Genomic DNA, 22,653 nt, shown 5'->3' with positions numbered 1-22,653 from the left:
GCACTAATTTTAACGGTTTCTTTTCTTTAACAAAGGAACTTCCACTAGCACAGAAGATAAACAGACTTATAAAGATTGTTTGGGCCAAGAAGTAGAACAACTTAAAAACTAGATTACGGAATTTAGACCTTTTCAGTTGATAATAGTGATCCATAAAATGAAGGTTTATGAAAAAATAAATAAGTAAAAGTAGTCAGCACTTAAAAATGTAATTAATATGTGCTAAGCCTGTTTTAAGAGCTTTATATACATTAAGAAGATAAGTAATTCTCCCAATAATTATGTGAGTTAGGTTACAACACTATCCCTACTTTATGCACAAATGAAAAACAGACACAATTAGAAGAAATTCATTTTACTACCACCAAACTGACCAGCCTAATTATGTTAATACCTATACACTCCACCTTCTTTCCTGTTTCAGGGAATGAGTTGTTAGCATTTAAGAGAGTTAAAAAAAAAAAAAAAGAAAAAAAAAGCACAGAGTAGGAAAATTAAAATTAAATTATAAATATCTGACAGACAACTCTTATCCATAAAATACAATGAATTTTTAAAAACCCGTAAGAAGAAAACAATTTAAAAATGGGTTTGCAATGGGATGATTTTTAACTATAGATTACATTGCTTTAGCAAATATTAGATACTCAGATATTTCTATGCTTTTTGTGTTAGTTTTGGTGAGTAATTTTTTAAAAGAAATTTCCCATTTCTTCTAAATTTTCAAATTTATATAATAGATGTGAAGTTATTCGTAATATCCTTTTTTAGGATTTTTAATGTCTGTGAGATATACACACTTGGCCTCTTCTTCATTCCTCATATTGGTAATTTATATTATCTTTTGATCTTCTTGAATAGTCTTGCTAGAAGCTTATAAATTGCATTAATCTTTTTAAAAACACTTTTAGTTTGGTTGATTTTCTTACATATTTGTTTCAATTTTATTGAATTTTTACTGTTATTTCTTTCCTTCTACTTTGACTTTAATGTATATCTTTTTTCACAGCTTCTTGAGATGAAACTTTTGATCACCAATTTCCAGTTTCTATTCTTTTATAAAATACACAAAAGCCTATTTAAGCCTATTCCTCTAAGCACAAGTTTTTTTTTATATGTTGTATTTTCATTATCAGTACTTTCCAAATATTTTTCAATTTCAACGGTGATTTATTTTTTCATCCATGGATTACTTAGAAGTTCTCCTCAGTTTCACTCATATAGACATTTTCTTGTTATTATTTCCTTGTTTATTTTTGATTCTAGCTTAATTCCACTGTGGTTAGAGAACATACTTTATAAAATTTCAATACTCTGAAATTCACTGAGATAAATTATGGCTCAGAAAATGGTCAATTTAGTATAACTCCTCTGTGTGTGTGACTGTATATTTTGTAGTTTTATCTGTTTTTTTGTTTTGTCTTGTTTTTCTTTTCTTTCTTTTTTTTTTTTTTTTTTTTTTTTTTGAGACAGGGTCTTGCTCTGTCACCCAGGCTGGAGTGCAGTGGTGCGATCTCAGCTCACTGAAGTGATCCTCCCACCTCAGCCTCCCAAGTATCTGGGGCTACCGGTGTGTGCCACCACACCTGGCTAATTTTTGTATTTTTTATATAGACTGGGTTTCACCATGTTGCCAAGACTGGTCTAGAAATCCTGAGCTCAACTGGTCTGCTCACCTTGGCCTCCCAAAGTGCTGGGATTACAGGTGTGAGCCATCACACCTGGCCTTCGAATTTTAACATATTCCAATAATCTAGTAATTTTATGTATTTCAATTTTCTCATAATATTCATATTTCCATTTTCTTGAACCTATTATAATTGCTTAGAAGTCCATAATCTCTATCACCCATAGGTTTGTTTCAATTGTCTTTTTTATTTTTCTTGATTACAGTCATTCAATCTTGTTTCTTGATGTGCCTGATGATTTTTTACTGTATACTGGATATTCTATATGAAACTTTACAGCAACTCTGAGGCTACCTTTCTCCAGAGTAGATTTAATAGCAGTTCTTGTTTTTAGCTAGATTTGGCTTTCTTAGGTTTCTGGTTGCTTATCTTGTACATTCCTTCTGTTGTTGAATTAGACCACTTTCTGAACATGCTAGTCACATCAGCCATCCATATATCCATGCATCCTTCCATCCAACAAATTTGCTGTGCAAATATTGAGCACGGTAAGCAAGGTGCAGAATACAAGATATGGCCATGATTAAAAGTTCAGATGTTATTCTCAGTGCAGTGGGGGAGCTACTTGAGAGTTTTTTTAATTGATAGAATACTGTAATCTGATTTGCATTTTATAAGATCAACTTGGTGCTGAAGGGATAATAAATTGAAGGGAGGAGTAGAAGCAGAGAATTTATTTAGAAGGGTGTAATTGGAGTCTAAAACAGAGTTGATCCCAGAGGTAAGAAAACGATCAGGTTCCAGTGATAACAGAGTATCTTGTATCAGAGGGACCTACTGCTGAGAACAACTATAAAAGTTGAATAAAATAAGTGAAGTAACAAATTTAAGATATAAGAGAGCAACCAAGGCATGAGAACTTGAGTGGCCACAGTCCTGGAGAGATGGATGTTACATGAGCTGAGCCGCACATCCATCTTGGCTTTAGCCTAAAGTTATTTGTCTATTCACATCCTAGGTATAGAGACTAAACAGAAAGCCGTGGAGGTGGGGATTTTTATTTCCCTGGGCAGATAAACAGAAGTTGGAGCTTGGAACTGCCACTGAACTGCAGACAAATGTGCCTGGAGTTGTGCATGCAGTTTTCCTATGGGGTCGTTGCCAACTTAAGTCATCTGTAGCTCAAAGCAAAGTCCCCTAAACAAAGCTGAAAGCAGCAGGGAAGAGGTAAAACAGCTGATTGACGATTTCACAGTCTAGTTCTGGAGAGACAGAGGTTAGAGTTCAAGGGCAAACAAGGTGAAAGGCAACTGTAAACACTCCAGGTTTTTACTTGAGGCCCCTGAAAGACTATATCTTTGGAGTAAGGAAAATTAAGAAGATTAATGCAAAAAAAGGCCTAAAAATAGTCCCCTAAATTGTGTGAGGAGATTTTCTAGTACTCTGACTGACTGCCAAAATAGCTGCAAATGTATTGGAGATACAAAGATTACAAACATGATCCTCAACTCAAATGTTTTATTCTATTTTTAGGCTATGTTTAAGTCTTATGAAATAGGCTAAACTAGTCACAGACTTAGCAGAGAAAGGGAATGGTTAGCATTTCATTGTTGTTGTTGTTGTTGTTGTTGTTGTTTTAGATGGAGTCTCACTCTGTTGCCCAGGTTGCAGTGCAATAGCATGATCTCCGCTCACTGCAACCTTTGCCTCCCGAGTTCAAGCGATTCTCCTGCCTCAGCCTCCAGAGTAGCTGGGATTACAGGCATGCGCTACCACTCCTGGCTAATTTTTCATATTTTAAGTAGAGATAGGGTTTTACCATGCTGGCCAGGCTGGTCTTGAACTGCTGACCTCAGGTGATCCACCTGCCTTGGCCTCCCAAAGTGCTGGGATTACAGGCGTGAGCCACCACACCTGGCCCCCGATCTTAACCTAGACAAAAGTATGAGATTGTCTATGGTGACAAGCTTCTACGATACGAATCTAAGTGGTACCAGGACAGATAATCACGATAGAATTGTGATACAAGTGTACTGAGCTGTATATTGTTCACCAGGCAAATTTAGTTGTGTTTCAGTTCTGAAATATCTTTTCACATGTGTCAAGGTAAAATGACACTATGCTAGTAGTCATTCAAGACTGCAACTCTAAGCCTCAATAAGCCTGCCATCTGAGGCATCTGTTTAATTCTTCAATCCAGACACATGACAGATGTGACTTACTGAGTAGATTAAATAAACTGCTCTTTTCATTGCAATTAATAAAGACAAAGAGCTTGTCTTCCTCCTCTTCCTCCACAGACTCTTCCCAGTATAACCAGGCAACTCAAAGAATTATCTTTCCCCACTAAATGGAATCTGTTTGAGGCCTGAGCAAAATAAAGATATAAATGCTGGATTTGGAACACGATTGTTCTGTGGTGTTTTGATACTCAATACCAACACTTCACAGAATAAATATTAACTCTCTGCTGAATAACATTTTGCTGTGCAGGGATTAGTTCCAAGAGCCTTGTTAAGAAAGTTGGTCAGCTAGGGTTTGGGTTTCTTTCTTCCACCCAGGTCCAAATGCTACATTTCTAATGTTTGTTAACTTCTTAATTACTTTTTGTATTTTGGGATATGCTAGTTTTATAAATATATCCTTCCCTCTATTGAAAGGGTTTAGAATATACTGTTATGTTCCTCTCTCCTACTTTTGATTTGAAACTGAGAACGTTTATGTAGCATCTAGAATACTTCTTATAGATTTGATTCATTCAAATTACAGCTAATGTTTAACCTTAGCCTAAACCTTAGCAAAAAGAAACCTAGATACAATTCTTAAGTCATAAAGAAAACATAAAGGAAAACTGAGACTGGGTGCTGTGGCTCACGCCTATAATCCCAGCACTTTGCGAGGCCGAGGTGGACAGATTACTTGAACTCTGGAGTTTGAGATCAGCCTGGCCAATATGGTGAAACCCCATCTCTACCAAAATTACAAAAATTAGCCACGTGTGGTGGCACATGCCTGTAGTCCCAGCTACTTGGGAGGTTGAGGCAGGAGAATTGCTTGAGCCCGGGAGGTAGAGGTTGCAGTGAGCTGAGATCGTGCCATTGCACTTCAGCCTGGGAGACAGAGCAAGACTCTGTCTCAAAAAAAAAAAAAAAAAAAAAAGGAAAACTGATAAAACTCAACTAAGATGCAAAGGGGAATTCACATTGCATATTTTAAAAATCTGTAGTTCAAAAATTAAAAATAAATTAATTAAAAATTCAGTAGTTTGAGGAAACACGTCAAAGGACAATAGTTGGGACAAAAAAGACATCTGTTAATATGTAATAAAAATAGGATTTAAATATCTGAAGGAAAAATTTAATTAAAAAAAGAAAATCTAACTATAATTATTTTACAAATGAAGAAGTGTACTGGTTTAAAAACATGTGAGACAGAGAAGAAAACTGATCCAGCCTAAGAGAGTTGAAAGATATTGAAGCAGGAAGTTCCTTGTTGCTACAACCCCTTGGTTGAAGACTGGCAGGAAGGAGCAGTGGCTTTAGCAAGTGAACTTTATAGTTATAGTCTCAAAAAGGTGACAAAAATCATAGCTATTAACTGTATCCAAAAATATACTTTCATATTAAGGAGCTAAAAATGTTTTACCTGTGTTTCTAATTATGTCACCACATTTAAACATTATAGATTTTGGTTTTTAAAACATATACTCAGTTCGTGCTTACAAAATATTTAATTCGAACATATCTTCATCAATTTTGCTGAACAAACATTTTCCAAGAGAAAAAAAAAATCCTAAATAAAAAAGGATGCAAGAACAAAAAACTTGGAAACTATACTTTGGAAAGATAATTATTATACTTTAGCTTATTACATAGATATATAATTTATAATTCTATAATTTTGAAATAATGATGTCTTCATCTTAAAACTGTAAATATCAATTTTCAATATTTATCTTCTACTTAATCTTTCATTCTGTAATTTATAAATGTCAAAATAGTAAAGCTACTCTGACAATTCAATAAAAATAAATACAAAAAGCTGATACAGGTTAAGTATATTTTTTCAAAAATGCTTGGGACAAGAGTATTTCAGATTCTGAGTTTTTTTTGATTTTGGAATATTTGCATTAAATGCTCCGTTTAGCATTTTCTTTGAACATCATGGTGGTGTTCAAAAAGTTTTAGTTTTGAGATCATTTCAGATTTCACATTTTCAGTTTTGGGATGTTCAATCTGTTTGACTTAATAGTTCAGACATTTTACAATCTTAAAAGTTACTGAGGACCCCAAAGAAGTTTTATGTAGGATATATCTACCAAATTTACTGTATCACAAGTCAAAACTTGAAACTTAAATATTAGGTAATTCAAAAATAACAAGTCGGTCATGGTGACCCATGCCTGTAATCCAGCACTTTGGTAGGCTGCAGCAGAAAGACTGCTCAAAGCCAGGAGTTCTTAGACCAGCCTGGGCAACAAAGAAAGACATTATCTTTAGAAAAAATTTTAAAAATTTGCCAGGCATGGTGGCATGCACCTGTAGTCCCAGCTACTCAGCAAGCTGAGGTCGGAGGATCACTTGAGCCTAGGGGCTCTAGCCTGCAGTGAGCTGTGATAGTACCACTGCACTCCAACATAGGCAACAGAGCAAGACCCTGTCTGTAAAAAATAAAATAAAATAAAATATAAAACAAAACATAACAATAAACCCATTACATGTTAACATAAATAACATATTTTTATGAAAAGTAACTATTTTTTCCAGGCAAAAATATTAGTGAGAAAAGTATCTCTGTTTTACATTTTTTTCCTAATCTCTTTAGCGTCTGGCATAATACAAGAGAATTAGATATCTGCTTCTGCATTCCATCTGTTACAATGTGCTGTTTTCGTTGAAGTATATGAAGAAAATCTAGCTTCACACAGATATATGGTTGGAAAGGGAATCTTTTAATAGTCTTTTCAGATAAGTATAGATATTATCTTTTGTTCTAGATCAAAATTCACTAAGTGATAAATTTCTGTAATCATATTAGTGACTTTTTCATACTAGTAAATTAAATCTACTGACCTACCTTGCACTTTGAATTGATCTTTTTACCCATACATGATTTTGTAATTTCATGAATTGATCATTTGGAAAACACAAGTTATGCAGTTCTATCCAATGTTGACACAGTTCATTAAATAATTTAAAAATAAATTTGTTGATATCAACATCAATGTTTTAAAAAAGCTTTTCTAAATTGGGAAGCTATGAAGCTTAAGATGGTGAATATAAGTTTCTAAAATTCTAGTTTTTACTTAAAAGCTTTAATTTCACCATTGGCAACAAATACTGTCAGCTGTTTCCTTGAAGTAATAGGCTCACTTCTTTCTTCTTCTTTTTTTTTTTTTTTTTTTTGAGAAAATATCTGCCAAATGCCTAAGTCCAAAAAATTATGGTTTATAAGTTTTTCTTTTCAGTAAAATCATATTACATTTAAAAATATCTAGTTCAGCTCACAATTCAAAGAATTATACAAGTGTCATTCTTGAAGCAACCATCATATTTCAGTACGTTGCAGAAATGCTTTATGCATACTTCCCATTTTATTACTCAGGATAATAAAAAGACAGATCCTCAAAGTTGAGATTTATAAGAATTAATGTTTCCATCATGGTCATTCTTAAGTTGAAACCATCTTTAAAAGAAAATACTGACTGCATGGTGGGGAAGAACTCAAGACTGCTTGCACAGTTTGATGTCACTGCATTAATTCGTGCTAAGGTTCCAACAGTTTTATCCACCACTGTGTCTGTATTGGCAGTGCAAATGTCAACACAGTGAAAAGGGAAAAGGCAAATAACATGTTGATATTATATAAAATACTTTTGTCATTATGTACCCATTCAAGAAAGGGTCTTGGACATCTTCAGGGTTCTGCTGAACATTATTTGAGAGCCACTAGTTTAGATAATTCAAGAAATGTAGAAACATCACAGAACAGGAAGTATTTTATTATGCTTCTTAAGAAAAGGAAATTCATAATAAGTAGCTTCACACCTTCCTGCTATTCCAAATACATGCAATGAAAAAAAAAAAAATAGAAATGAGCCTCTGACCAATGTCTTACCTTAGCTCTAGAAGAACTGACATTTTCCATATTTTCAATGCTGCAGATACAATTCTGTGAAACTTTCCGGCAAGCCACTCTGATATAGTCCCAGAAACTACGAGGACTTTCATAACCAAACCAGGTTACTTGACCTTCAGGAGACAAATTATGATACAAAATTTTAAAAAGTAAAATAAAACTAGACTTGAAAATGCAAGAACAATAAAATTCTGAAAAATAAAGGTAATACAGTAGGCTATAATGGCAAGGGCACCACCAATCTAAGTGTTAAAAAGCCTCAAATCTAGTCCTATTCTATCTTTAACTAGTGGTGTTGCTTTGGAAAATTTACTTAATTTACTTAATGAGTCTGGATCACAGTTTGTCAACAATAAAACCAAACTAAATGAAAGGGACTAGATACTAGAAATATCTTGCCATTTAACATCCTAGTATCTAATACAGTCATTTAAACAGCACACAGGAAACCTTCCTGCACTTCTAGTTAAGCATTAATAAATGTCACCAGTTGAATTCTAAACCTTTCTCTACTTAGAAAAACAGAAAAAAAAAAATCCACCACCATAATTCTTTTCTCCTCTTCATTAACGATACTTCAAAAAGGGTATACAATGTGTGGTTTGCTTTATAAATAAATAAAATCAATTAGCATCCTATATTCACTAATAATGCATAACCACCTACCCAACCATTCTCATCTATAAAGCTCCCCTTTAACTGTCATTTGTTTGCTCTCTTCCAGTTAAGAACTCATGAAAAACTTGTAACCTTTCAGATTTGGCTAACTATGTATCCGTTCATGACCAAATGTTCTATTGTGCATAGGTTATATTAGTATTAATATTTCTACGTAGGTTAGGCATGGTGACTCACGCCTGTAATCCCAGCACTTTGGAAAGCCAAAGTGGGTGGATCACCTGAGGCCAGGAGTTCGAGGCCAGCCTGGCCAACCTGGTGAAACCCCATCTCTACTAAAACTACAAAAACGAGCTGGGCGTGGTGGTGCGTGCCCGTAATCCCAGCTACTTGAGAGAGGCTGAGGCAGAAGGATCACTTGAACCCGAGAGGTGGAGGTTATAATGAGCTGAGATTGAGCCACTGCACTACAGCCTGGGTTTTAACAGAGCAGGATTCTGTCAAAAAAAAATTCTATGCAGGACTCCGAATATTAGGTTCACAGGAAACATTTTCTACACTCAGTATTTTTAAGTGGAATATGAGAGACATCTTAATACTTTCTTTAGTTGTCTAGAATGACTAGTCTTCCCTAGGAAAGTTGTTTAATCTTCATGTAGAAAGATTTGCTTTTATATTTTGAAATAAGTTCTCTTATCATCATGAATTAATAATGTATTTTAAATTCTCCCTTCCTCAGTAATTACTTCTCTGTAGCAACATCAAGAAGTGTTCTTGTCAGAAAGCACCATTTTAGGACCAATGTCTGAGATAGTATCTGAGTGGTTCCAAACCATGGCAGAACATTAGTATAACTGGACTACTTTTTAAAAATACTCATGTCCAGCCTCCCCACAAACTGAATAATCAAAATCTTTAGGGGAAGACGTAGCCATTTGAATTTTTAAAAATCTCCCTCTAGTATTTCTAGTGATGTACTTATTATTAATCAACCAACAGAAATCCTAAAAGTCATGATAGATAACTTCTATTCATTATTTAGGGCGTTTTAAAGGCCTCCTCTTCCAGAAACCCATGCATGATCCCAACAGCTAGTCCCTCTGTTGGCACAGCACCCTGTGCTTACTTCTCCTCAAGATTATTTCTTTACTTGATTATTTCACATACTAGGCGGTAAGATCACTAAGACAGGAATTTTTTCTTATTTTAGATCAATCTCTAACACTTGACACAGTGCTTGCTTGGCTCACAGTAGGCACTCAATAAATATTTGCTGAAAAATTAAGTTGATAAATCAGCACAACACAGATAATCTTAATTGCAATGAACACAAAAAATTAATTTAAAAAAATCCAATTAGTATCTTTTTATAGCAATAGTTTTGGTAACAGTCTGCTAGTGTTTGCATGATTACAAACATCAAATATTTTGCACAAATATATTTTTCTTTATATAAATAAAAACAAATGCATCCATAAATCTTTATTCAAATAACCATATAATTCAATGCCTCTTTAAAAATAAAATTTTGCGGCTGGGCGTGGTGGCTCACGCCTGTAATCCCAGCACTTTGGGAGGCCGAGGCTGGCGGACGGTGAGGTCAGGAGATCAAGACCATCCTGGCTAACATGGTGAAACCCCCTCTCTACTAAAAATACAAAAAAATTAGCCAGGTGTGGTGGCGGGCGCCTGTAGTCCCAGCTACTCGGGAGGCTGAGGCAGGAGAATGGCATGAACCCGGGAGGTGGAGCTTGCAGTTAGCTGAGATCGCGCCACTGCACCCCAGCCTGGATGACAGAGTGAGACTCCATCTCAAAAAAATAAATAAATAAATAATAAATAAAATAAAATTTTGCTACTTACAAATAGAAATCTACAGATTTCTCCCTCTTAATCTCTCTCCATCACTTTCTTCTGCTCCCTTTCTTCTTTTAACTAAAAATTTCCCGGTATAATACCTCAATATAGTTTGTCTCTAGGACACTTTTCATGTCATCAATTTGTTAGCCATTTGGAGGGGAAGCAGGGTGACTGGTGGTTAAGAACATGGGCTTTGAGTCAGGTGGACCTGAACTAGATCACTTTCTAGCTACAGGATCTTGAAAAAATGACTTAGGTTCACTCTACGAGTCTGGGCCTCTTCTGTAAATTGAAAATAATAATAGTACCTACTGGATAGTACTGTTGTAAGGATTAGATGAGATCATGTATGTGCAGCAAGTAGCAAAGAGTCTAGTGCATACTAAATTCAAAATAAGTGTTAATTATTACTATTGTTATTACTGTAATCACACAAGTAGTTACAGGGACCAAGCTCTCCTTGCATCATGAAATGAAGTAGGAATGAGATGCAAAGTTAAATTCTTCACATTACTTGCTTTGGAATCTAGAGAAATCTTCCAAATTTACTCCCTAATCCAACTTTACTCCCATTATCAACCATTGCAAAGTTACTTCCTCAAATGTTTCTAACTTCAACTCATTTTCCTTGCCTTCTATTATTTGGGATCATTCTATAATTTCAAAATGAGAGCTACAGCTGCCAGACTTTCAAGTAATGAAGTACTACACACTGGAAAGAATATTAAGGGAGGAGTATCACCAAGATTCTGTGGCGAGTTTAAGTCTCTCTAAAAAGACAATATGGGAAAGAGAAGTCAGAGAAATAGGCAAGGGAAAATACAACATTTTATTAGCCAATGGCAACCACCTATAGTGGTAATCCGGATAGGTAACCACGGAGAAAGATAAAGCATAGGTTGCCCATGAACAAGAAGACTTTCCTTTTTAAGGAAATGTACAAGGGTCCAGGACTTTGGCATAGGGCATGGTTTGCTTTTCTGCAATGTTATTTTAAACCTTCTCTTTAGTTTCAGATGCCTGAAGAAAATAATTTGTAGGATGTTTCAAAGTAGAGCTGTTGAAAACCAAAGAGTATTTAAAAAAAAAAGCCCTGTTTTGGAGGAGAGAAAACAGAGACAGAGAAACTAGAAAACTAGAGTTAGGTTAAACAGAGAAGGAGTGGGCACTCAATCCTTGGAACTCCTGCTATAGGTAGGGCACACTATCTACAAGGACTTTTACCCAAAAGATAATGAAAAGACTTCCCAGATTACAAACTGAGAAACTAAGCAATTAACAGGATTGCATATCATCATGACTTGCAGGGCCATAAGTCAACCGGCAAGATCTTCATAACACGTTTATCTGCTCTACACATTAGATGTGAGGATGACTTGGCTTGATTCTGGTATCCTTCCTTTTCCATGTGCATCACTTCCAAAGTGAAGCTCTTAATTCAAGACACTGAATTTTTCACATTCAGAAAGATATTCTTCAAGAGAAGGTAAATTATCTTGCTAGAACCTCCAAACAAGCTTTCATGTAAATTGTCTGTATTTCCTAGGATTTCACCTAAATAATTAAATAATTTCTGCAGCTACAGAAAGGGTTTAATTTAGTTCAATATAACAGATGTGTTCAATGAGTTATCTGTTATATTATTTGAACATCACTTTTATGTAAATACAGATTAACTGCTAGTAAAAGTCTATAATCTGTATTTAACAGGAAAATTAAAAAACAAAGTTATAAGCTACTCATGCCTTTAAAAATAAATATTGAAGTAATACCACTCCCCAAATACTTTGACTTCCTTTAAAAGTAATCACAAAAGACAATCATATAGCAAGAAACTGACTACTCTGTATCTTGAAGAAATGTTATTCCAAAGACGAGATATGCTGTCAATAACAATTCTCTTTTTAAAGTTCTCAATGAATAGACGTATACGACATGCTTTCAATTATAAGTGTTCTTGGAAGTTAACATTTTACCAATGAAAAAGTTAAACAAGCTTTCAAAAATGTATTCCCATCCCATCAATCCAACTCTATTCATCTTTAGGCACAGAAACAAATGGTGAAAAGTTTGCTAGACTAAAAGACAATCTGTTACTGACCAGCTATGTGATTATGTTTCCAACTAAATTGCCTCATCTTCAGGACCCAAAAATTTCCTGTCATCTCTAGGGTCCAATGTTACTCTAAAATTACTCTTCTATACTCTTGAAGTGAGTTATCAATTTACACTTTGAAATACGTCTGTGTTCTGTTTGTGTCTTATTTTATGGCCAGAATAAGACCTTCTAAGAACAGAAATTAAATTTTCTAAAGTGGTTCTCTACTAAGCAGTAGCTGACACATCATCTTTTCACAATATAATAAAAACATAAATGAATCTCTTAAGTGACTTATTTCCCCACCTTTAGTAATAGTGCTTAGCTATGTAAACAGTGAATGAAAAACTGATTTCACAAATGAAAGTTCTGTTAGAGTTAAAATATATCACCTACTTGACAATATTAAAGACTATTACCTTTGAGCTGCTATTCGTCTAGACAATCAACAAAAGACAAGATAGTCCTACCACATTTTAATAAACCACTCTGATGTCACTGAAAAAGCTTTCAGATATTTAAAGAAAATTGGTTCCTTTAAAAAACTTGTGGACTTCTCACTTTAAACTTTGTAGCAGCAATCCCAAGTTTCTTACTGCTAATTTATAAAAGCCAGTTTAATATTATCCACTATTTTATCAAACAGAGAAAATTTCCATTTCTATAAAAGGTCAGAAACTTTTCCTTTAAAGAAGTACTATTATTAGTTGAGGTTTATATTTATTAGAACATCCAGCTTTGAAGGTAAAATTATGACACTGATCCATTTTCTAACTAAAAATCTCAATTAATGTTCTAAAAAATAGAACAATTATAAGTACTTAAAAATAATTAGTTACACTTTAAATTGAATCTGAGGAAGTCAGAATCTACATTAGATACTGAATTGTACTTACATTGCTAGTTCTACATGCTACTTACAGGACACTTCAAGTATATCATTTAGGCACTATGAATCAGTTACTCATCTACAAAATGTAACTATTTTCCTTTGGTATTGACAATGTAATGTCTAGCTCACTAGTAAGGAATTTATCACAAACCTATACAAAAATCTAAAGTATGTGTCTCTACCATAACAATTAGTCAACTCTCAATTTTCCAAAACAGAAAGATTAAGATGACCAGGTTCAGCAAAAATCTGAATATTGAATCAATTTAATAGACTTTTTTATCCCAGTAATTTTACTGTCTCTGAAATGGAGAACAAACGTTTTGTTTTTTTCCTTCCACCAGCATTATTAACATAAGGCTTAAAGTACTGGTGGAATGAAATTGTACATGACGGCTGAAGTCCACACAGAGAGCTACACATAAATGTGTACCCCTGAAGAAATCAAGTATAATGCGTGTCAGTAGTGATTAAGACTATAGGTACAGAACATAAAACAGAATTGCTTGAAAGGATTAATTGTGGGAATGAAAATTAAGGAAATGACATTTGTTTTTTACTTTTTTTCCTTTGTTCTACTATTTAAAAATAATGACTATATTGCTTTTCCAAACAAAAAATATAGAAAGCTAGATCATAAGTACAGAGGTCCAGCAGTGTTTTGCATATAGAAGAAACTCAATTAAAAAAAGTTTTGAATAAGTAAGTAAAGGTATGCATTCTACCTGGGAGAAAGGAAACTAAGAAATACATTCCCACTAATGGTTCAAGAATGAAAAAGCAGTTATTATTTACAGTGCCACATCTGTGTTTTACTGAGACTGGAATATTCATACAGCTTCCCTTAGCTTCTACTACATATATAATATTTATTATTATACAGCACTTAAAAAGTAAATAGGTTATTATATTGTGTGGATTTACAAGATTTTAATTTTAAAATTTAGCATAAGCATACTTGTGCCCTCTGGATTTAAAAAAACAAAAACACACAAAAAAGGAAGCTTCACAAAACCCATGCAATGTACTAAAAAAGATCACTTAACTGATACAGCCCTCCCCCGAAAGTCAATTCCATGCTCCCGTGCAGCTCAGTGGCGGGAGACATCACCAGCATAGAGTACCTTGAAGAGGTATTTGGAGATGAGCCAGCCATCTGCAACTTTGGGAAATCTCTTTAAAAAAAATAACAACAACAACACACAGATATTTAAGAAACCTGCCATCATGTTTACAATTCCAAACTGAATAGCCCAACTAAGATGGCTACATATAATTTTGAAGCAGTAACCACTACTTTTACCTACTAAATAAATGAACTGTTAAGATAAATATGAGTTACACTTGGCACCTAAACGAAGCTAGTTCCTTGTAGATTACTGTATTGGAGAGGCTAAGGTGTCCGTAAGTCATAGAAATATGTGAGCAGAAATTGTTCCCTGTTTACTTTTACCTCTATCATTCTTTCTCAGATATAATAAACTAATCAGTATAATAGACCTCAAAGATGAGCAACGGCTTGACTGAACTTGCTGGCTATGCACCTCAGAACTTATAAGATTGGTTAAGAAAAAAATCACTCACTTTGGGACAATATGGCTCAGAAAATTTCCAACTTTAAAAATAAATACACATTTTTTAATGTTAACTTTTCTAAAAGTTATAAACAAATACATTTTGAAATGTAGCCATTCTTTTTTTTGCCTAAGAATTGTTAAAACTTTTATGTTTTCTTCCCTGTATGAGAGCAGCACTTAGATATTATATAAAATGTTGGTCAGTTTAACCAACGTTGACTAAATGCCTACTCTATCAAAAACACTGTTTTATTTGTTACAGCTTCCAATTCTTGTTTAACAAATCACCAACTGGAAAAGTACTAGAAATTTTTGCTGTATTTTTTGGAAATTGCTAGTATAATAATATCGGAAAACTCCAAAGCCAAATTTCTGAAATAACAGTCCCGAAAAATAACATTTCCTTCTCTCACAGTCAAACACTGAAATCTCCAATAGCAAATGGTCCCACACCTTTCCAAACACTTAGATCCTTTATAAAACCAATACAAGACAAACACATATAGCTAGTAATGTGACGTGAAAAATGAAAGGAAGGAGGTACATACAGTTGTGCCACATCTACGCATCTGCCATTCACTCTATTCTCTTACTTCCATAACATTTTAAACAAATATTAAATTTGGAAAAACATATCCAAAAGGATCTTTAACTTGGTACGCTAAAGCTTATATTAGAACATAATGTTCTTGCTATAACTACAACAAACAAAAATGAAATTTCTCAACATTGAAATGTATATCAGAATAGCATGCTTTTCATTGCAAATAACATCAATTCCTAATGTTTAAACCATATTTACTATCTCTGGCCTAAAACAAAGTTCTCTATATTATTTGTGATTTATAGATTTAAAAACTTATCAAAGTAAAAACAATTTCCATGAAAATCTGACTGAAAGAAATTTTACTACAAAAAATGTACCAAATAAACATATCATGACCAGATTTATGGCATTTCTTAACCAATCCCTCATATACGGTGAGAAACAATTACTGAAAATATCTCGAAACTCAATTTATAGGGTTTTTGTGTGTGTTTGATTTTTAAGAGACAGGGTCTCACTTTATCATCCTGGCTGGAGCTCAGTGATGCATTCATAGCTCACTGCAACCTCAAATTCTTGGGCTCAAGTGATCCTCCTGCCTTAGTCTTGTGAGTAGCTAAGGCTACAGGCGCATGTCACCAGGCTTAACTAATGTTTTTATTTATTTATTTATTCTTTTTGTAGAGACCAGATCTTGCTACGTTGCCCAGACTGGTCTTGAACTCCTGGGCCCAATGAATTATCCTGCCTTGGTCTCCCAAAGCATTGGGATTACAGTTGTGAGCCACGATGCCTGGCCTAGATTATGTTTGTTATGTTTTTTAAAAGTTGTTAGTAGGCTAGCCTCTGTGTCCTGATTTTCATTTTGGCTGTGAAAGACCACAGGAAAATTTTCTTAAATTTTTCACTTATTTGTAGGATTTAATTGCTTTAATTACAATTTAATACAATTAAGCCATTCTAGACAAGTTAAAAGCAACCAGAAATATCTGGACCAAACAATCCACTATATTCCAAGCTATCTGTACTCAAATTTCAACAACTCTCATTTTACAGATGAGAAAAGGCAGGCCCAGAGACAAAGCTGCCAAGATCCAGCAATCAGTGTTCTCTGTAGCTTCAAGCTGACCTACTCCTTAGGAGATAGGCAGGACTTGACTGATGGAGGATAATTAGTCAGTTCATTTTCCTGGTTGGTTAGAGTTCTCACTGACAACCCCAGAAGGAAGGGGGAAAAAATGAGGTAGTGAAACATGTAATGGGAAGGAATATAAATATTTGTTATATAAAATGTAAATCCTTAGCAAGTAGAAGTGCTGCTCTTTAAAAAAATAGGTGTATGACAAAGCTCACATTATTTCAAACTGGCCCAAGGCTTGTTTGTAGAAGAGTTCTTATTTGAGATGGAAACAAAACCTTTTGTTATAAAATATATAATGTTAAAAGAAAATGAAACAGTATTTATCATTATGTAGCTTAGAAAAATAGTTGAGACAAGACCAAAAAAACCAGGTTCAGAAAGCGTTTTGCTCAAGAACAAAATTCATTCAAATACAACAGCATAATTATACCATATAGTTATTTCAAGAGTAAGTTTCTGAAATTTCAGGCAAAGGCAGAATCAACTCAGAGATGGATATGCAATAGAAGAATGCTTCTATACTGAATACTGAAGACAGACAGCATTTCCTGACCCAAAAAGTATGTAATTTTCAATATCAAATAATTGATTCATAATTTTATTAATACTGAAATTAGCCCTCACACAGAAAAGACTATTGGCCACTGTTTTAAACAAATAAATTTGCCTTGATGATAAAACTGAATATGTTTCTAATTCACGAATATGATATTTACTCTTCTATATTTTGCTCCAACTTTGTTTTCCATTCATTTCCATTTCTTTGATCATTGAATCACTATCATGACTGATATAATCGATGAATTTTAACACTTAAGAAAAAGTAAGCCTTTAGCTTTTGCTATATCTATTCTATTTTTTTCTTTCTCTCTGCACATATATTTTTTTCTAATAAAGTTGCAGGTAGATATCTTTATATAAATGCACCAAGATGGATTATGGAAAAGACTCCTAGGTAAAATGGTCTGTAAATGGATTACCATTTGTAAAACAAATAAAACTAATTCAGACTTTTCACAAGTCTTGTCTATAAATTGGCAGTATCATATAGAACATATTCTATTACTAACATTAAGGCGAGTTGCTTAAAATCTTCCACTTTGTATTTATATATGAAAAAAATTTTTCAGTGAAGCAACAGTTAAAAGTGCTATAGTACTGTACAGCTAGCAATGAGACTATCTTTTACACAACATTTTTCATCTTTTAACAGGTTCTGAAGTTAAAATGTAGTACTATATATAAGTTTTCTTAAGCTTTAAAAATACTGCTTTAAAATGCCATTTACAGGTAGGTGGTAGGTATTAATATTTTAGAAACAAAGTATTTGTTCACTGATTTAATAATTTTTAAAATACTGAGTACCAAAATTGTACAAATCTTTTGAAGTTTATCAAGTGCAAATCTTATGAAGTTTAAAGGTCATAACTTTAAAGAAAAGAAAATGTAGAAAATTTTGAATAAAATAAAAATATAGATCACAAGAACAATGGAAATCAACTAAACAGTGACAACTATTAATGAAAATACCCTTCATCAAATTAAAGTATTTGAATTTATGGATACTAAAATTTTAATTTTTATTAAAATATTTTAAATTATATTAAATATATCTCTACTATAGGGTCATCTTAGGTTCTTATACCAAGAAATCTAAGCCCCAGGCTCAGTGGCTTACACCTATATTCCTGACCCTTTAGGAGGTGGAAGCAGGAGGATCATTTGAACTCAGGGGTTCGAGATCAGACTGGGCAACATAGTGAGACTCTGTCTCTATAAAAAATTTAAATTAAAAAAAACTATGAGAGCTATTTAAAAATTCAGAGATTTAAAGTAAAAATATAGTGTATATGCAAACACACATAAATATTTGGCATTCAAAATTTTAACATACTTCGGTCAACTCTTAATTAGGCTATATATTAGAAATAATACATCAGAATAGGAATTTATCATTAGACTTCTAGCAAAGCAGTGTGCAGCGATATTGTTCACCTTAAGGAAAAGAGGTAACAATATCATAAAATTATTTTGAAAAGGACAACTCATTGAAATTACAATATCAGAAAGATGTAGGAACTGAGATTATTATTATGATACCCTCCTAAAATGAACAAAGTTCACTAAATTGTGCAATCTTTCCCTTGTTCTATAAAATGAGAAATATTTACTTTCTTTAGATGAGAAACATTAGCACAATAGAGTAAGCAAAACTGTTGAATTATGTAGCAAAATTAATAAGAAAGCAATTTTCCATGATTAAAAATAAAGTATGACTTGCTTATTACAAGTACTGTAAATCGCTCTATGCCAATTTGCAAAAATCACAAGGTCAAACTGGAAATGTCCCGTTAGTCTTCTGACAGAAACTTAAAGGGCTACAAACAGATAAATAAACATAAACATGAACTACCAGCGATCATCAATTTCTGTTAAAGAAATGAAATTGGATTACATTGTAGACTAAAACATTTCTGTAACTTTCTTATTAAAAAAAAGACATTCAAACATATCTCAGATAATTTTATCAACAGTAGAATTTATTTAAGTCTTTTCATAATATCATCTTCTTTCTGGTAATCCCCCTTCCCCAGAAGCCAAATGTAAATTTTGAATAATTTTATTTGAAGAGATTTTGAAAGTGACGTTCACGTAAAATAAACCTGAAAAATTCCCCAGTATACCAAAGTTTAGAACCATTAATAAATCTCTCATTCTGTAAATAAGTTAAATATTTAAATTGGGGAATGAAAATGATTTCTTGAAAATTCTAGTTTGGTTATAAAATATAAATATCATTTTGCCTATATTTCCTTATAAATAAATATATATACATAAGATTTTGTTCACCAAGAAATACCTATAACAAACACAGTAATTAAGAGTGCTACAATAATATTACTCAAACAGAACCAAGTATATGAGAATTGTGTTATAAAATTTTAGACATTCAAAACAATATAAAACATTACAGAACTAAGATAAGAAAAATATTTCATATGTTTTAAAACAGAAATCATAAAGTCTCAAATGAAAAGTAAGTATAAAATAACAAACTCCCAACAGTAATCACATATGAAGAGTAATATCAATGGAGAAAAAAGGTCACTACTGATCAAAATGGGTTTATATAAAAATTAGTTCCACATGATAATAGTTTTTTTCCTATTCTAGGGTAATTAAAAATTCTCTCCACAAAAGAAATAGGCAAAAAGTCATGAAAAGAAAATGGAAAAAAAGTAATAAACATGAAAATATATTCAATTTCATTTCTAAATAAATATAAATTAAGATTATGTGTATATATATGTATATATTGCATTATATAAAATGTGTAGCACTCTGTTTTTAGCATCTATGTAGTTATTTTCTCCCAAATCTTAAATTTATTATAAAACATTAATATAGAGTTTAGTTTTATTCTATATGCAATTTAAAGCATAGAATCAAATTTACAAAGATATACATAACCCCAGACACTTCGAGAATTATGTGAATACGATGATTTTCTGAGATACAATATCTGCTTCAACTTTCCTAAATTTCCAAGTACATAACTTGGTGTTTCTCAGAGTGGCCTTTCCCATTGTCTAAAAGTCAAACTCTGGTGACCTTAAGAGCCAATTTCTTATCTCTGGTATCATGTTTTGGCCTGAGTATATGGGATTTTATTGAATGAATTGTGTTCATATGTTACTACAGAAACAATTTAAGTCTCATTTTGTGTTCAAACCAAGATTTTCCAACAAAAGTTGGAAAGTCTTCAAAAATGAACAAAGAAAAGTCAAAAGCCAAATGAACAGGTTTATCATTATCCATTGTTTCTAACAGTGTTTACACTGTACTTCAAAAGATGGCCTCATGGGGAGGTAACTGTTTATCATCTAAGTCAGGAAGAGCTTTGAGGTTCAAGCCAGAGTTCCTGAGCAATGCTTAGGTATCGTAACAGTTCAATCGGATTAGAGAAATTCTAAAATGTCAAGTCACAGGAGTTCTAACTTGTTTTAAGAGTCCAAATCCAAGTCCTATCAGAAAAAAATATAGGAAATATTACTCTTACATGAATTTTTCAACAAATAATGACTGAGTTTCTGCCATATCGTAGGCTCTGCTCTAGAGATTTCGGATACACCAATGAACAAAACAGATGAAGATCTCAGCTCCAGTAAAGCTTACATTTTAGTGGAGGTGAAGAAAGATAATAAACAATAATCATAATAAGTACATAACATAGTATGTTAGAAGTTAAGACTTAATGTAACTCAGGGGAAAGAGGTCAGGAGTGCTTGAGGTTGAAAGGAGGGGAGGTGATTTATCATTTAAAATATAGTGGAAGGGTTAAACTTCACTGAGTAGTTTTCAAACGGATGAGGGTGTTAACCACTCAGACACTGGAAGAAGTGTGCTCCTTACACAGCAAACAGCCAGTGCAATGGTGCCTTGTGGTAGAATGTGCCTGATATAGTCAAGAAAAATCAAAAGACTGATAAGGGTAGAGAACAGTAACTTCTGGGGGAAAAAATTAGTTGTACATAAATATAACTGGAAAAAATGTTAAGAATCAATATAAAATCTAAACTGAATGTCAGCAAGCCAAACGTTAAATAAGTATAATTAGCAGATTAAATTATAGGCAATTTAACAGTGCCTTATATTTAATCATTTTTTCTTTAATAAGTGCTACATTTCTAATTGACAGTCTATACTTTTCTGGTATATTCAGCTTTTTCTTTTTTCTTTTGGAGATAGAGTCTTACTCTGTTGTCCAGGTTGGAGTGCAGTGGCACAATCATGGCTCACTGCAGCCTTGGTCTCCTTGGGCTCAGGTGATCCTCCCACCTTAGCCTCCCAAGTAGCTGGACCTACAGATGCACACCACCATGCTCAGCTAATTCTTGTTTTTTGTTTGTTTTTGTTTTTTTGTTTGTTTTTCTAGAGGCAGGGTTTCACCATGTTGCCCAGATGGGTGTCAAACTCCTGGGGCTCAAGTGATCTGCCCGCCTTGGCTCCCAAGGTGCTGGGATTACAGGCATGAGCCACTGCACCTGGCTAACTTTTTCATTTTAATCAGTTATTTTCCATATAAACTTTACAAAAATCACGAATACATCCCATCCTCATGTCACCAAGCTGAAGTTTACGTTGTCTCTGATGACTTTACTGCTAAATTTCTATTTTTCTATTTTTCTTAATCTATGTGGGGCTAATAGTCAGTTCATAAATAATCAAAGTCACAGATGACATTTTAAAGAACTGCAATTTTCATCTGAGGTACTTTTATGCCTCCTTCTTGTGTAAAGCCTTCCCTGACCCATCCAAGAAAAACAGATTATTCACTCCTTTGTGCTACATCATGCTCGCTAATATACTTCTATTATGACTTGATGACATTAGTACACACCATTATTTGTTAATATGTCCCTCTTCTACCTTTCAAGACTGAGTTTCATGTGAAAGCATACCTTATTAATCTCATATCCTGGGCCCCCAGCACAGGGCCTAAATTTGTTATTGAATAAGAGAACGAATAAGGTAAAGAGAATAGAAAAATTGTAAGAAAAAAAAATTGTGGGTGGAGGGAAGCCAAAAAAAGAAGAAAGTATACATCAAGTGTCAAATTTAAGGCATCTGTTTCAGAAAAAGAACAGGGAACTCAGGTTATGATTCATTTCCAAAGCAGAGAACAAGTAGAAGTAATATTTGGCCAAGAAAAATATGGAGGGGTGATGGTAAACGAGTATTCCTTGGGACTTCTTTTTACTGTGCTCTGTGACAAACTGTCCAGTTTTCTAAAGTAAGTGAGGATCAAGGAGTTGAAATCTTATATGTTATAATCAAAAAGTGGGATCCTCCCCATTTTAAAATGTTTTAATGGGAAGCAATAGAATTTGGGGGAGTTATACATTTATTCTTTATAGTAAATGTGCTGCTGCTATGAGTTTTGAAAAATAGAGAGAGTCATGTAACCATGAGTATAAAACACATAACAGTTTCATCATGCAAAGAAATTCCTTCATCATGATGCTAGTCAACCCCCACCCTGCAACCTTTAATCCCTAGTACCACTTATCTATTCTCTGATACTACAGTTTGGTCTTTCCTAGAATGTCATATAAATGGAATCATATGTAACCTTTGGAGTTTTGCTTCTTTC

General features: G+C 33.4%; 2 protein-coding genes across 10 annotated transcripts in view; one reads left to right on the top strand and one right to left on the bottom strand.

Annotated features, from left to right (window-relative positions):
- Positions 1-22,653, top strand: part of ABCB1 (ATP binding cassette subfamily B member 1) — a 220,063-nt gene that overhangs the window by 4,256 nt on the left and 193,154 nt on the right. The window lies entirely within an intron of this gene.
- The window catches only part of RUNDC3B (RUN domain containing 3B), a 180,518-nt gene that overhangs the window by 100,860 nt on the left and 57,005 nt on the right, over positions 1-22,653 (bottom strand). For 5 of the 9 annotated variants that reach the window (XM_050785282.1, XM_050785283.1, XM_050785285.1 and 2 more), the window contains one exon: positions 7,746-7,879. In XM_050785282.1, the coding sequence (XP_050641239.1) occupies positions 7,746-7,879 (134 nt within the window). Of the gene's footprint in view, positions 1-7,745; positions 7,880-14,280; positions 14,410-22,653 lie in introns of all 9 variants that reach the window. The other 4 variants (XM_050785280.1, XM_050785281.1, XM_050785284.1 and 1 more) reach the window with 2 other exon arrangements.

This window comes from Macaca thibetana, chromosome 3, assembly GCF_024542745.1.
Source record: "Macaca thibetana thibetana isolate TM-01 chromosome 3, ASM2454274v1, whole genome shotgun sequence".
In the NCBI taxonomy this organism is placed as follows: Eukaryota; Metazoa; Chordata; class Mammalia; order Primates; family Cercopithecidae; genus Macaca; species Macaca thibetana.
The sequence above is the reverse complement of the archived record's forward strand: the minus strand, read 5'-3'. Positions and strand labels throughout refer to the sequence as shown.